This window comes from Schistocerca piceifrons, chromosome 3 (assembly GCF_021461385.2).
Source record: "Schistocerca piceifrons isolate TAMUIC-IGC-003096 chromosome 3, iqSchPice1.1, whole genome shotgun sequence".
NCBI classification, from domain to species: domain Eukaryota; kingdom Metazoa; phylum Arthropoda; class Insecta; order Orthoptera; family Acrididae; genus Schistocerca; species Schistocerca piceifrons.
The window spans coordinates 501,353,777-501,371,378 of record NC_060140.1 but is presented as its reverse complement, the minus strand read 5'-3'; the positions used below and the strand labels follow the sequence as shown (position 1 = coordinate 501,371,378).

The window sequence follows — 17,602 nt, the reverse complement described above, 5'->3', positions numbered from 1 at the left end:
CCTCCTCCGGCCTGGTCCTCGCCAGTCTTCGCAAAATGGAGTACCTGGCTTTCCACTGGGTATGTCGGTCTGGGCCCGTGGGTTTGGTCGCAATCCACGTTGGATACTGGCGGTGGTCCTGCACCGAAATGTCCGCCGGCTCTATACCTTGCAGGCGGGGGACCGGGTGGTACGTCGTCACCAAAATCAGCTACGTCCATGTTTGGGCGCCCTCCCTCCGACCTCTCGGTCACTGACTTCCCCATTGCCGGCACCTGTGTTGGTTTCGCAGGGGACGTTACCGCCTCTCCCCGCTGTGACTTTGCCGCACTGCGATGGTTCTCAGCCTTGGCAGCCTCCAGTAGCTCCAGCACCGGCATCGCCATTGTTCGAGATGCCCCAGCGAGAGCTGGCCCCCCTCGCAGGCCCGGTTTCTCAGGAGGCTGGTTCACCTGTGGTTGTCCCTTCCCCATCGTCCCCGCCACTGGGTCTTGCCCCTCCCGAGGTGGAACAGGATCCGGAGTTTGACAGCTTGTCACCCGTTCTGTCCTGGGCTCCGGTGGTGGGACGATGGGGGCCTCTTCGTGTGGGTCACTTCCAGCCGTATTCGAAGGTTCCGGCTCGAGGGTTGGTAGATCCCCTTGACTCCGGCCTTCCAATGGATGTGGAGGTCATTGCTCCTGCCCGATGCTCCACCTTCCGATGCAGTGGATCACAGTGGCTTCACCCCCCGAAGGAGGAGGAGTGCAGTAGCCACCAGAAAGATCGCGGGAGGTGCACATCGGCACGGCGCGTCACGGACGGTAGTTGCCGCAAGTATAGTCCCGCCCACCAGAGGGCACGCGAGAATTCAGATGTGACCTCTGCCGGCATAACAACAACAACTCCGGCAGCACGGGCCGTGCCCAGTCAGTTAACATTGGGCATGCCTAGGACACAGTCCCGGTCTATGCTAAGTGAAGTGCTACGTAAACGTGAACAGTGTTACTACAAATTGTGTAGGTCATAGTTGGTAAACTCTCAAAGGTGATTCACAGTGCTGATCTCAATGAAGTTTGTCAACTTCTTTCATAAAAATGATAAAAGCAATCTTTGCATTGCATTTACACATGTGACTGCAATACTTTCACACTTGTCCATTCTGACATAAATTATTCTGCTTGAACAGTCCACAGGTATACTGTCGGTTCAAAGTGTCCAACGGGTGCAATATTTCGGCGATCAGACATGTCACCATCGTCAGGTGCGCTGACAAACTGAGCTCCATCTGGGCTACATCTCAGGAGCTCAGTTCGTCAGCACACCTGACGATGGTGACATGTCTGATCGCCGAAATATTGTGCCTATTGGACACTATGAACCAGCAGTATATCCGTGGACTGTTCGAGCAGCAAATACGCCGGGAGAAACAGAAGAATCACATAAATTATTCTGTCTGCATACTGCAGTCACTGACAACTACTCAGGTGTCAAGTTTAGATGATTTGTGAATGCTGCTGCAGTGACTTAACTACAGTTGCTTGAAATATATTATTCAAATATACATGTTTATGAGAGGCTGTCAGTGCCAGTGCAGTAAAAGTAATCTTTTTGAAGTGAATAGTCCTAAACATCAGATTAAAAGCAATCCATGCAATCATTTTAGTAACAAATTAAGTTACCTGAAGCTACATCTCTCTTTCTATCTCTCACTCAAGTGATATGACTGACCTGTGTGAACTTAAAAGCTACCGGTACTGTAGATCCCTCTTAACAGTCTTGAAAGACCTCAGTCAAAGGAAGTTCAATATGCAGTATGTCTATTATGTTTCTGATTACAGGTGAGCATGAATAACACAGATAATATTACTTCTTTTGCTCCTCATGTTCATCCTTTGCCTCCTCTATACCATCCAGACTATCCTTATGATTATTTGCACTCTCCTTCCTGTTTCTCTCTCTTCTCCTTTTACCTCCTTTGTCTCTCTCTTTTCTAATTCTTACTCTTTCACATTACCTCTTGGGTATACAATATTAATGAAATACTTATCTGTACATGAAAGGGTGCCTCAACCACAGTGAGGAAAGGGAAACAGAGCAAGAAGACAGAAGTACACCCACAGCCTCAAGAGCTGAGTAAAGTCAAGGATAATTCTACAGAAAATCAGCTAAAACCCTGGAAAATCCTGTAGTTAACCTCTTCACTTCCAGAGCAGTAATGGATGATGTAGAGTGTGGATGATTAGGAGCAGTGTGGTAGTTGTTAGGGAAATGTAGTATGAGAAATTTAGTTTTAGATTTGGTCTAAAGTAAACTTCATTCTGAAGAATACTACTACAGATTTTTAAGGTATCTTGTTCAGTTTGCTAGGTCCCTCTCTCTTTTATTTAAAATTATCTTTGGAAGTGCTTGAAAGCAGTTTAAGTTGACTGGAAGGAAAAGTTCAATATTTATCTAATCATTGTTGAATGTTAAAAATACTAGTAAAGGATAGATTGCTACTCATTGTAAAGATGACACACGAAGTTACAGACAGGCACAACAAGAAGACTGTTACACAGTTAGCTTTTGGTCAAAGCCTTCTTCAGAAAAGAAAGAACATACAAATTCACACAAGCAAGCACAGTTGAAGCATGTATGACCATTATCTCTGGCAGCTCGGACTGGAACGCCTTGAATATTTACTCTTATGTGTACTAATATTATGCATCTGAGTTATTATAATTTAGTGTGAGACATTTGAATTATGGTTTTACTACTGTTCTGCAGTGTTATATTTTAACTAGTTTGTGGTACAGGTAGTTTGGATATATCATTCACTCTTTCCACCTTCTTTATCATCATTGTAGATTTGTCTTAAAAATCAATGTTTTATTTAATTGTCTTTGCTGATAACAGGGACATGTGCTTAATTTAGTGAATCATATTGCTATTATAGTTACATATTTATCTTATTTTATTCTCATAAGTGTTTTTAGTTTTGAAGAAATGTGGATTACTGCTGCTCCAATTTCTACCTGCTTAGTAAAATGTAACTTACTAATTGTCATCATTGCTGACAAATATGCCCACTTTTCTTATTGTGTTTGTTTGGTGACCAAGATTCAAAAGTATTATTGTATTTTACTTTCATTTTTGCTCTGTTGTAATGTATTTGTGCCAACAAATAACAGCAGATTAATGCCTTTTGTAATATGTTTTCTAGATAAATGATGTTAATTCTAAATTCAAGGACCTGCAAGAATTATTCCAGAACAACTGGACTGGTACCAAGACAAATTTCAGTTGCAAACAGAAGGTATGGAATAAGTATACATGGAATACATACACTAAGCAAAACAGGAGTCTGATGAAAAACAATATTTTTTATGATAAGGTATACTAAGAAACTTGTCATAAAGTTATAAATGATTCATTACCATCATCAACTACTGCATTCTGTCTTAGTTCTCTAGCCCATGTGATATGTTTCACAAATTAAGCAATTCCACTATTGCCATAGAAACAAGTCACTGTAGTTACTGCAAATGCTATCATACAAGTTTCTTGGTTTCTATTGAGAGTCACAGAAGTTTTTCAATGATTAATTCAAGATTTATAATGTCACATATAATACAAAAAATTGAGGTAATGTTTAAAATTATAAAGAACCATGTACAAAAGACATTAAAAACACTGTTTTGAATCACGTTCACACTTTTACTTATAAAATACTTTATTAAAATATACATATGTTCACTTTACAAAAGACACACGAAGACTATCTATTGCGCCTCATCACTCACGCATATATACACAAACATAGCTGTCACCACAATCGATACTTCTCGAACATACTCGATATAACTTATTCTAGAACGATGTTCTGGAACTTTCTCATATCCGATATAAATGTATTACATAATTCCAACACACCTCCTTACATTTATATCGCGATGTTTAACATATTCCTAATTTTAATGAATTTTTCTTTACATAACGACTTTGTGAATATATCTGCAACATTTTCATTTGAATCTACTTTAACAATATCAATGAGTCCCTGTAAATAATACTCATTCACAAAATGGTAATGCACTTCTATGTATTTTGAATTCTTTGTAAAATTACCAAACTTCGCTATATTTAATGCTCCTGAATTATCTTCATATATGACAATAGGTTTTTCAAATTTAACATTAAAAATGTCTAAAATATCATGTACAAGTTTCACCTCGCTTACAGCTTCAGACAATGCTACATATTTTGCGAAAGTTGAAGCCTTTGTAACACTCACTTGTTTTCTTGACTTCCAAAATACAACATTACCAAATAATCTAATTACATAACCAGAAGTTGACTTTCTATCCACACTATCACCTGCCCAATCTGAATCCACAAAACAATCTAATATCTCAGCACTTTCATTCCTACAATAGTTTAATTTCAAATCTTTAGTTAAATATAAATATTTCAAAATTCTCAAAGCATATTTAAAATGAGTACTACTGTAACAACTTTGGAATCTGCTCAAGTAATTCACACTATAGCTAATATCTGGTCTAGTACCCGAACTTACGTACAAGAGTGCACCTATCAAGTTTCTATATCTAACGTCATTACAATCTTCATACGCTGGTTCTAACTTTAAATTTACTTCCATTGGAGTTTTGTACAAGATCGAATCTTCAATTTTATATTTCGCAGCTAACGGATCAATATATTTTTCTTGACTCAAACTCATAACTCTTGTTTCACAATCATAATTAATATCGATGCCAAGATATCTTTTTACCTCACCTAAATCTTTCATATTAAATCGTTTTGACAATAAGTTCTTAATCTTAACAATTTTTTCTTTTCTCACACAGCAAATGAGCAAATCGTCGACAAAAATAATCAAATAAATCAAGACATCTCCATCTCGCAATACATAAAGACAATAATCATATTTACTCCTTTTAAAACCTAAACTTCTTAAAAACTCGTCAAGACAATTGTACCAAGCTCGTGAGATTTCTCGCAAACCATACAATGCTTTATACAATTTACAGACTCTATCCGTACCATCATCATATCCTCTTGGCTGCTTTACATAAACTTCAGATAAAACTTTACAATTTAGAAACGCAGTCTCTACGTCCATTTGTTCTATAACCAAACCTTCTTGACAACAGTATGACAACAAAATCTTTAATGTTTGCATATTGGTTACTGGAGAATAAATATCCTCAACGACTTCTTTTTGTTGAAACCCCCTGACAACTAATCTTGCTTTGTAAACACTTTCTGATTTCCTTGTGAAAACCCACTTTACATCAATGGCTTCTTTATCAACTGGTTTATCTACTAATTCCCATGTTTTGTTTTTGTTCAAACAATCAATTTCCTTATTCATCGCTTTTTCCCAATAATTTGATTCGGCGCTGTTAATCGCCTCCTCAAAGCTTTCTGGACTATTTGCACTGCAAAAGTTTACATAAATAAAATTGCTGTAAACATAATCATTTAATATTTTTGGTTTTCTTTCTCTAGATGATCTCCTCAACTCAAGTACTTTCTCTGGTTCATGATTATCAGAAAGCTTTTCATTTTTCTCAATTTCCTTCTGTTTTTCTATTAGTTCAGTTTCATTTTCTATACTTTCGTGTTCAGAATCGCTAGAATATTCACTTACTGAATCATAATCTTTAAACCCAATACATTTAACACCACTTTCAACAATGTCCACATGTCGAGCAACAACTATCTTATTATTTATTAGCACTCTGTAGCCTACTTCACAATAACCCATTAAAACCCCCAAATCGGCTTTCCTATCCCATTTCGACTTCCTCAGTTGCTCAGGTACTCTTACAAAAACTCTACTTCCATACAACTTCAAATGATTAACATTAGGTCTTTTCCCAGTAATATCTCATAAGGAGTTTTCTTTTCAATGGTGTTAGCTAAAGTTCTGTTTTTGAGGTACGCTGCTGCACAAACCACTTCAGGCCAAAATCTTGTGTCTACTCGTGCTTCGGCTAGCAGACACCGAGACATGTCCATGATGGATCTGTTATACCTTTCAGCAGTACCATTAAGCTCATGCACATAAGGTGGACAAACATTCAATACAATTCCTATTTGTCTCACAAATTCATAGACATTTTCATTTAAATATTCCTTCCCATTGTCCCATCTTATCTTTTTAACAGTTTTCCCAGTGAGATTCTCAACTTCATTAATATACTCTACAAAACAATTGTATACTTGATCTTTAGATTTTATGGTGTAAACACGAGCTGCCTTACTGTAATCATCAATGAAAGAAAGAAAATATCTTTCCCCATGCATTCCAGTAGTTGAGTGAGGCCCATTTAGATCTGTGTGAACAATTTCTAAGATTTCTTTTGCTTTGGTTCTATTATTTTTAAAAGGAACATTATGCATTTTGTTTTTGATACAGATTTTACATTTCATAAATTCTGATTCTAGTTCTGAAGGAACCCCATCTAACAATTGATGTTTACATAAAGTATTTAGATAATTGAAATTAACATGTCCCAAAATGCGGTGCCATTTTTTCTTTGTTGTCATATTATTGTCTTTACTCATAACATTAACATTAACTTCTCCTTTATTAATAGTACTACTCATTTTATACAACCGACTCTCTTTCCATGCAATCGCAATCAATCCATTAGCTTTATCAAAAATTTTAGCATTATTCCCTACCGATACAATTTTGTGATTATCTGTAATTTTGGCATAACTGATCAAGTTTTTGTCTATGTCTTTTACAAAGAAAACATCTCGCATATTAATTCGAACCATTTGATCATAGACAGGAAAATTACTAATTACATTACCAACTTTAGTAGCTTGCAAAATTTTTCCATCAGCAATTTTTACATTTATAGGTTGTTTTAAAGTTATACTCTTAGAAAAATATTCCTCATTATTAATAACATGATCAGTACAGCCACTGTCTAATAACCAATTGACTTGAATTTGATTGTTGTTACTTGACTCTACTGTTCTATTTTGACCTATCATAGAATTAACCTCTGTTATAAAACTACTCATACCATGATCACTCTGATGGTAACCTTGCTTGCTGTGATGCCGACCGCTGCTAAAACCATGCTGCTCTCCTCGACCACGTTGCCTGCTGCCATAACCTCCACGCTGCATGTTGCCGTAATTTCCACGCTGTACATTGCTATAGCCTCCATGCTGCATATTTCCATTACCTCTGTCGCTACTTTGAAAATGTACTTCACGATGCCATGTGCCTCTGTTACTTGTTCTTCCCTGGTTACAATCACGTTTGAAGTGACCTGCTTTGCCGCATCGATAACATACTTGCTCCTGATTTCTTGAATTCAATTTTCTTTCTGTGTGAAATGCATTTGATTTTACCTCTTCATTTCCAGTTTTTGCATTCAATAATTGAATCTTACTTTTAACATATTCAACTGTCTGGTCCTCTTCCTTCAAGACGTCCCCAATATAGCTCATTGACTCTGGTAACGTTCGCAGCATATAATTTAACTTCTCCTTTTCCGTTACTTTAGCGCCTGCAGATTTCAGCTCATTTACAGTTTTTTCAAATGCACTGAAAAATGTCCCCGTATCACTGTAATCACTTAACCTCAATTTGTCCAACTTGTTTCTGCATAATATTTGAAGGGCTGTAGACTCTTTCGAATATAATTCATCAAATTTCTTCATGATCTCGAAAGCACTTTCTCTGTCACTCACGAATTCTAGTTGCTTATTTGTGATTGCACCATAAATATAGTTGATAGCCTTCAAGTCCTCTTCATCCCACGTTTCGTTGTCTGAGCTCACTTTTGCCCTCGTAGTCACTGTATGGCATTTCTTCATTTTTAGGTACATGATTATCCGCTGCTTCCAGTTCTCATAGTCCTCGCCATCAAATACAGGAATAGTTATATCAGCCATGTCGAACTTTCTGAATAACACGCGACGGCCACAATATAATATTTAACTTCTACTTTTCTTTTCAATAACCACGCTCTGCTACCATGTTTTGAATCACGTTCACACTTTTACTTATAAAATACTTTATTAAAATATACATATGTTCACTTTACAAAAGACACACGAAGACTATCTATTGCGCCTCACCACTCACGCGTATATACACAAACATAGCTGTCACCACAATCGATACTTCTCGAACATACTCGATATAACTTATTCTAGAACGATGTTCTGGAACTTTCTCATATCCGATATAAATGTATTACATAATTCCAACAAACACATAAAATTGCCTGAGAAAAAAAAGTTAAGTACCCACAGTACATGGTTGGTTGTCAGTGTAACTTTGCATATGACAGATCACAAGTGGCAGGTATATAAATTGTTGAATTTCTCAATTCTGTGTGACAGGAAGAATGGCCTACAGAGTGAATTAGTGTTGTTAGTGTTTAGCATTGTTACCTGGACTGTTAGGATATTTTAGGAGCATGAATAGCATTGGATACTGAGTGATCAGTGTGAAGAACATGGAGATGCAGCATACTTATGTGAGAGAGCATTATGTTGTGGGGCAGTCAAATAAAAATGACACAGATGAAATAAAGGTAAGTAAATTGTTTATTATTTTAAAAGTAATCACCATAATTGTTCATACATTTATCCCACTGTGAGACAAGACTGTCAATGCCTTCATGGAAAAATGTTTGCAGTTGTCTATGGAACCATGCTTATATCCAGCCATGCACCTCTTCGTCTGAAGGCCATGAATGTCTTTCTGCAGGCTCCAAAAATGTAGGAATCACATGGGGACAGATCAGGACTGAATGAAGGCTATGTAATGGCTTTTGCAGTGAAGCTTCAGCAGTATAATCCAAAACAACTTTGGCAACATGTGGGTGGGGATTATCCTGCAACAGTATGATGCTGGCCATCAACATTCTTGGGCATTTGGACTATGCTGCAGAAGTTTTTCTGGGAAGCCTTTACATGTTTCTGTACAGTCCTAATCTCTCCCCATGCAATTTCCATATTTTTGGAGCCCTGAAGGAAGACGTTTGTAACTGTTGATTTGCTTTGGACAAAGAGGTGCATGCTTGGGTACAATCACAGTTCTGTAGGTAACTGCAAACAGTTTTCTGTGAAAGCTTTGGCAGTCTTCTCTCAAAGTAAGATAAATTTATTAACAGTTTTGGTAGTTACTTTTAAGATAATAAGCAGTGTACTTATTTTATGCCGTCTGTCTCATTTTCATTTGATTGGCCCTTATAGCACCTGGCAGAGTTTGAAAGGCACTTCATTGTGCAACTCCATTTGGCCATCTGGTCAAATCATGCAATATCCAGATTTATGGGGCATTCAGATGTGACAGTGACCTGATGTTAGGCTACATGGTAGCTTGAGGGCAGGCATACTCATTGCCAAGGTTCCACACGTGATCACTTCAAAGGAGGATTCCATGCACCAAGAATATCCTAATCTCTTTCCATCTGCATCTGCTATTGGATGACTCCCTGGGCTCCCTGAAACCTTGTGTATCATCCTGCACTATAGGCCAGAGGCTAACAGCAGCTGAACTAGGAAACTCCCAACCCATACGTAGGCTGCCATTAATGTCACAACACAAATGACTATGTTTACAGTAAAACAATGACTGCAAAGCATTGACTGCTGATGAATGGCATTGCAGTGTTTTCAGCCATGAATCATGGCTTTTCACTACCCTGGATGACAATTGTTGATGAGTATGGTGGCAGGCTGAGGAGAGGTCCCATATTTACAGTGTGTTGGAGAGGCAAGAGGGTGTTATTCCCAGAATTACAGTGTGGGGAGCCATCAAATATGTGTGACTGAGGGAACTATGACAGCACGATGGTACATCATGGACATCCTGCATCTTCATGTTACCTTCCTCAAATTCTCTCTGTGTCCTCCCTGATGAAAGAGTCGTTAGTTCAAAAGCTGATTAATGTGTAACTTCTACTTTTATATGTGCCTGTGAGCAAACACATTTCTTCCCCTGAAGTTAAGTTATGGTCAGCAATTTTGTTTCGTAATTTATTAGCAGTTTTTTTTTTGTAAGATTTCATTTATTTTTGTTGCAACTACACCAGGTTAAATTCTTGTTACATAAAACTGGTGACCATGCCGTATTTGTGTCTTATCTCCAACTCTCACTACTTACTGCCATCTATTTACTATATCCCTTAACAAAGGAAGTGCAAAACAAGAAAAATAGAAACCTGTTCCAACTGATCTTCTTATAACAGTATTAGTTTTTTATATGCTCTGAGATAAAACAATAAAAGAAAGAAAGAAAGATACATGAAGAAGGACTTTTCTGAATGGGATGGAAGTCGGCAGATGTGGCATACATGTACAGACAAGCAAATGACAACAATTTCAGAAGGAGCTTCACAAACTGAGCACATCAGTAACATGTTGGTCCAATTCTGTTCCTTATGCAAGCAGTTATTCATTGTGGTACTGATTGATAGAGTTTTTAGGTGTTCTCCTGAGGAATATTGAGCCAAATTCTGTCCAATTGGCACTTTAGATTGTCAAAACCCCAAGCTGGGTGGAGAGCCCTGTTCATAATGCTCCAAATGTTCTCAATTGGTGAGAAATCTGACAACCTTGCTGGTCAAGGTAGGGTTGGTCAACCATGAAGACAAGCAATAGGAACTAAGGGGTCCTGCTATAAAAAGAGATGATGGCATCCCAGACCATCACTCCTGGTTCTCAGGCTGAATGAGTCAGGTTGGTATCCCACTAACGTCTGGGGGATCTCCAGACATGACTTTGGCCCAGAATCTCATTGACTGGAGTAGAATTGTCTTCAGTGATGAATCCCACTTTGAGTTGAGCCCCAATGATGAGCAAAGACAGGTCTAGAGATGCTCTGGACAGTGGTGGGATACCAGTTGGGCTGTTGTCCACCACGCAGCCTGACAACCAGGAGTGATGTCTTGAGTTCTATTTCATTTCAAAGCAGGATCCCTTTGGTTGTCATCTGTGGCATCCTCACAGCACAGCAGTAAGTTGATGATAGTCTATACCTGATCTGGTTGTCCTTCATGACAATACATCCTTGGCTTACATTTCAGCATGATAATGTTCACCTGCATCTTCATGCATGCCAATCCCTACCTTGGTCAGCAAGGTCTCCAGTTCAGAATGTTTGGAGCGTTATGAGTAGGATCCTCCAACCAGCTTGGGTTGTTGGCAGTTAAACATACCAGATAAAATTTGGCATGATATCTCTCAGGAGGACATTCAACAATTCTATCAGTCAATGCCAAGCCAAATTATTGCTTGCGCAAGGGCCAGAGATGGGCCAATGTGTTACAGACTTGCTCAATCTGTGATGCTCTTTTTCTTGAATAAATCATCCAAGTTTTCTTAAACTGTGATTCCATCCCATTCAGACAATTCCTCTGTGGTGCATCCTCTTTTTTTCCCTCTTAGAGTGTATTTACAAGTTGTATTTTTCAATATTCATATTTTACGTTCACCTTTTCAAATACTTATAATTTTGAAATAATGGTTTTATATTATTCCTTTTTATATTTAAATGGATTTGTTGTGATCATTCTGACAACATGGATGCATATACCCAGTATAATTTACTATAGTTTACAATGTTTTTGGATAATGATATTGAATTTTAATGGTGATTTAACAGTTTTTTTTTCTGCCAACTGGGTAAGTGATACACAAAATAAACCAAATAATGTAGCATAGTTTTTTTATGTTCACAGAGAAACTATGGTCACTGTGAAGACATGAATCACATTGTTCTGTTAGTTAGTTTCTTTTATGTAATATGTCACTAGACTTTGTAACTGTGGTAGTAATCGCATGAAACATGGAACCATTTTTCCTACCAATTTTGGGGCCTGTACTTTTACCAGTGAAGTGACTGACAAGTCTATTTTTGGCTACATAGCTATGACATTTGTGACAATCTTTCTTGAGAGCAGTTTTGCCAATGAACATGTAGCAATGTGTGGTTGTGTGGGTTTCGGTTCTACATTGAGGATTCACATTTTACTTGTGTTTAGCAGTAACAGAACAACACATGGAGAAATTGTACACAGTGCCATGAAAGGAGACGTAACCAATGAAACAAAATTATTAGATGAAACTAGTGTGGACTTGTAATGCTGTGCTGAAAGTTGCAATCAAAGGTTTACCTATACATTAATTTTGAGATGTTATCACGTATTTGTTGGGGTTATTGTGGAATGTTGACAAGAGGAAAACAAGTTGATAAAATACCTAGAAATGGTAATGTTAGACAAAATCAGAAAAAGTAAATCAAAATATGACCTCTTTACACAAAATAATTTTGACACAGTTCTGTATGGCAGAAAAAAATCTTATGAAAGAATTTTGTAGCTTTGCTTTTCACACAAGAGCTGGTGAAGATGAAGAGGAGAAGATAATTACTGAAGAACATTTTCAGAAGTGAGAGTGGGAACATTCTGAGGGGAAAAAATTTAAATGATAGTGTGTTATCATTAGCTGGGAGTTCCTATCTGGGATTTTTTGGTTGCCTGGTGCAAGTCTTTCAATCTGACACCACTTTGGCATCTTGTACATCAATGAAGGTGAGATGAAATGATAAGGGCAACACAAACACCTGGATCCTGAGAGAAGAAAATTGCTGACCCAGCTGGGAATCAAACACAGGGCCCCATAATATAGATGCAGGTTTGCAAACCACTAGACCACAAGCTGTAGACATCTGAAATGTACTGTGTAGAGACAGTGGAAAAATAATATAATTACTGAAATGTGTTATTATGTATTCAACATAGAATAACTTGCATTGAAAATTAACAATGATATAGAATGATAGAATGTGAATAGTAAGGTAATTATGCTGATGATGATGAAGATGATGAAATCCAAAGGGTAATGATAAAAGTTTGAGTTTTTTTAAAAAAAAAGAATCTCTAACAGAAACAGATGATAAAAGTGAATCACAGTTTTCATTACATCCTTTCCTCTGTCTGGAGGGTACACTTAAGACATGGAATGGCAGTGAGGTTATCCAGTTAAAAAGTGAATCTTTGACTTTGATAAAACAGCAGTTTTAATAATATGGAACTAATTGAAATGCTTGCATCTTTTATTACTTATTTTATTTATTTTTTAAATTTTATTTTAGGGGGTTGGTGGCACTCGAAGGCTTACCCAAGATTTTTATTCAGGGTGAGAAGGTTCTTAAATCATAGGCTGCCCTGAAACAGCTTCGCAACAAGAATTCAGTATCATAGCCAGTACTGCAGAGTCTCACAAATTATGATGATTGTAAAAGAAGAAAAAAAGAAGAATATCTTAAAGAGTCTTGTAATGAAAGAGCTTGCCTGTCATGCTGATACTGAAAATGACTTGCTGTTACATTATGTGACAGATGAGAGAGGAAGAAAATCATGCAAAAACTTCTACTTTATGCCATAGCAAATATAAAAGAATTTAATGAAAAGCTGAGGCATTTTAAAAATACTGTGAAGTCATTCCCAAAAACAAAAGAAAAAGTTACATCAATGAATATTTTGGAAATTCTAATAACAAAGATTCAGATAACAAGAACGCCAAAATCATAGCTCAAATCTAAATATAAAGCATCTCATCTTTGGTCCTGGTGGTCACTGGCAACTGACTGTGATTACTTGAGCAAGGATACTCGATGCTTAATTTTTGATTTTGGGAATGTTTCATCTGAATGCATAAAGGAGGAGAAGAAAACTGAAGAGGCAACAACAAATGTAAATGCTATTAACAACAGCACAAACACTTATTAACTGAAAAAAATCTGTGAATATCTGGTTGAAAAGTAAAGACAATCATTGAATTTGGAAGTCAGGTAATTTTAAGATTGGTGGTGTTAAAGTGAAACAGATGTTTACATTATTTCTGGAGGCACTAAGAATTGACATAATTCTTGTAAAAAATCTTCTTGATCTAGGTGAATTTTCATGAAAATGGATGGTGTACTATTAGGAAGTCAGAAGTGGAATCTCCTCTCATGTGTATGTGTATAGGAACAAACCAGAAGTAGATACCGAAAGCTCTGTTAACAACATAACAAAAAAAACATGAAATATTTAGTGACTAATTACATCCCCATAAAAACTACGTCCACCAAAGTCTCTTACAAAACCTCAACAAATTCTACTCGTATGTAAAAGGAGTGAATAGCAGCAAAGTTAGTGTCCACAGGAACTGCAGTCTGGAACTTAATTTTCAAATGGTCCTTTATTAAGGAAGATACAGAAGTACTACTAGTTGCAGATATAGTAGATGAGGTGCCTCATGAAAGATGCCTGGGAGGGGTCTGTGAGTTGTGCAGCATGGCCACCAACCACCGCATCTGCTGGCCATCACCACACCCGACTCTCGGACACTAATCTGTCAGTAGTTGGCTGTGCGCATGCTTCCCCTGAGTAAAGCATAAACAATGTTGCTATCTGATTAACTTAAGCTTACCTTTATTTACAGTAGGTGTTCAAAATGATGTCCCTCTGTGATAAGAGCAGCCTGACATCTCCTGAACACATTAGCAAACACTTGATGTATTTTGTCTGTTGCAATATGGGAAATGACAAGCTGAACCCTGTCTTCCAACTATTTGAGCTTGTGGGGATTGGTTGCATACACCTTGTCTTTTAACACACCCCAAAGATAAAAATCACACAGATTTGGATCAGGAGAATGAGGAGGACAGTCAACCATCCTATCATCAGAAACACTTTGTATTGCTGCCATTTAAGCATTGACAATGTGTGGTCTTGCATTGTCTTGAAAGAAATAACTGTACATCTTTTTGCTAGGTGTTGGTTCTTGAAAAAAAGTATGCAGCATATTGTTTACACACATGCCATTGAAAAGTAATACTGTTAGGCATTGGAGGTGTCCCTAAGTTTATTTCAGAGACAATAGAAAGGCCTATATGGCTTACTACAGTGTTCTTTCGATATTGATTCAGTAGAGGTAGGCTGGAGATACCGTACCGTTTTGTGGAAAAATATTGGTCCAATAATTCATCTTGCACTAATTGCACACCACACTCCTGTTTTCACATCATGCATTGAGTTCCCCAGTTCTTGCAGCACCATTATTTTGTATGGTTTCAATTTCTGTTTGTGCACAGTTATGTGAGTGAATGTTCGTGACACACCAGTTTGAAGTTCCAAATGATGCAAAGATTTTCTTAGAGTTCTTTCCAAGGTTTCCCTTGTCACATATACTTTATTTTCAGTTAAAACAGTAGGTTCTGTAGGCGTTCCTTTGCGTAACACAGATCCAGTCTCTTGAAATTTCTTCACTAATTTGTGTCTCATTGAATCATTGGGAACATGCACACTGGAAAATTTCTGTCTGAATTCAAGCTGACATTCCACATATGATTCTGTTTTTGGATATTTCAACACAAGAAACACTCATTATTCTTTGTGTGTACCATACCAAATGGAAACTCAACAGGAAACTCAAAACAAAACACCTGAACACTCAGGAGAACAGTATAGAAGACACGCACAGTGTTTCTGTCTGATGGTGAGGTCCAGCAACATATGGACAGGGAAAGTCCTGGACTTAGTGCAGTTGCAATAATGACATCTAGCAATGTTATTTTAAGTGATTAAACTTGACAAGAAAACTTAAAAGAAAACACCAGTACACTCAGTCACAAAGTGTGGTGGTACACGTAAAGTAGTGGTGTCCGCGAACTACGCATGGTGACAACTGGCAGACGCAGTGGCAACAGCCATCAAACATGGCACATGACCTGTGGACCCCTCCCAGGCATCTTTCATGAGGCACCCTGCAGTTCACTTTTAATTGTAACTGTCTATAGATCCCCACTCCGAAATTTTGAACTGTTTATGAGGAATCTAGATTCCTTACTATGCTGTCTGTCAGACAGCAACAAGCAGTTAATAGTCTGAGGTGATTTCAATGTATGTTTTCTAAAGGATTCTGATAAGAAAAATGATGTGGAAACCTTATTTGGATGCTAAAGTTTTGTCTCAGTAATTAACTTTCCAACATGGGTGGATAAAGATAGTAGGACCCTAATTGATAATATTTTGTTTGATGAAGCTCAGTGTAAGGAAACAACTGCTTACCCACTAACAAATGGTCTCTCTGATCATGATACCTTACAATATGGACACTTCTCAGTAGAAATCAGTTAGAATAATTAATGGCTCCAAACAAAGTTTTTAAGAATAGTTTACAGGAGATGACATGGGATGTAATTTATCATTAACCACATGGTGAGACAAAATTAATCTATTCCATGATAAATTCATATCATTATTTGAAAATAGCTTCCTAAATAAGCTAGTCAAAAGGATCACTAAACTAGCCAGGTAAAAAACTATGGATCATTAAACAGTTTTTGATGTTGCTGAGCAACAGCCATACAATAATTTTTAAATGAACACACTGCCATTTCACTGTATTGTTGTTTATTTACTTATGAGCCATATTTTATCCTTTTATGCCATTTTCATGTGATTAACATATGTTGCAGGACACGAAGCTCAATTTATGGCCAATTTTGAGCTTGGTGTCCTGCAATATATGTTAACACTTCAAGTACCATGTGGGTCATTTTTTACCCATGATGGCTTTTTGAGGGCCATAGCCCTGTCCATAATTGTCCCAGGACCAAACATTCCTGTGACTTTTCATCATTTATGGGGTTGTACAATTTACCAAAATTTCATCCCCCGAGCCCACCTGGAAGTATGAAAAAGTTACTCGTTATACTAGTAGTATCAAGTGGGTCGTTTTTGACCCACACACGTTTTAACGCAGCAATTTTATATCAACAACACCATTATTCAGACACTAAATAATTTCTGGGCATGCCTTTACAGCATTCACAAGATGTTGGATTATATTGTGACACTTTGGACCAAAAACAACGTGAAATACAAAGAATTCGGAGGTCGGGCGATATTTTATATCAGCATGGCTTTCCATTTTCTATGGACTGGTGGCATACAGACCTACAGAATGACACAGGGGAAACTACTGGGTAACATATTCTAGAGTGGGAAAACTGGGCCACCCCGTCTTCCTACACCTCTGTCTGGGACAGTTCTCTTACACGACAGCAGATGTCAGCCACGTTGCCCTTATGGAACATCAGGACTGACAACTCCATGAAACTGGCGGATGAGCTGAAACAAAAAGGAACATGCTTAGTTGTCACTCATTGGAGATCACTTAAAGAGGTCCTTCCTATGGTGTGAAGCGGAGATGGTGCACTGCACGCAGGACACAAGACAGGCGACAGTCTTCTCACAATATATCAAGGGAAAAAGAAAAAAAATATCCTTTTTCTGATTAACATGCATTCTGGATGTCAGGTGAATGAGAATACTGAGAAGAAACTTCCAGAAACTGTGAAGTTTTATAATGAAACTAAGGGTGGAATCGATATAGTTGACCAAATGGCTAGATAAAACAGTGTACAAGCTGGCACCCACTGATGGGCTGTGCATGTCTTTTACAATATTCTTGACCTTGCCATAATCAACGAGCACACAATTTTTAAGTTATACTTCCCTCTAAGATTTTTCGCCAAGACCTTATCCCCAGAGTATCAGACAAGCTTGCTGCCCTCTACAAACTGCAGATAGGAGCCAATCTC

The 17,602-nt window shown here is 37.7% G+C and overlaps 1 protein-coding gene across 1 annotated transcript in view; it reads left to right on the top strand.

Moving 5' to 3' along the window:
- Window positions 1-17,602, top strand: part of LOC124788778 — a 160,823-nt gene that overhangs the window by 2,861 nt on the left and 140,360 nt on the right. The window contains exon 2 of the mRNA XM_047256060.1: window positions 3,164-3,256. Coding sequence (XP_047112016.1) covers window positions 3,164-3,256 — 93 coding nt within the window. The remainder of the gene's footprint in view (window positions 1-3,163; window positions 3,257-17,602) is intronic.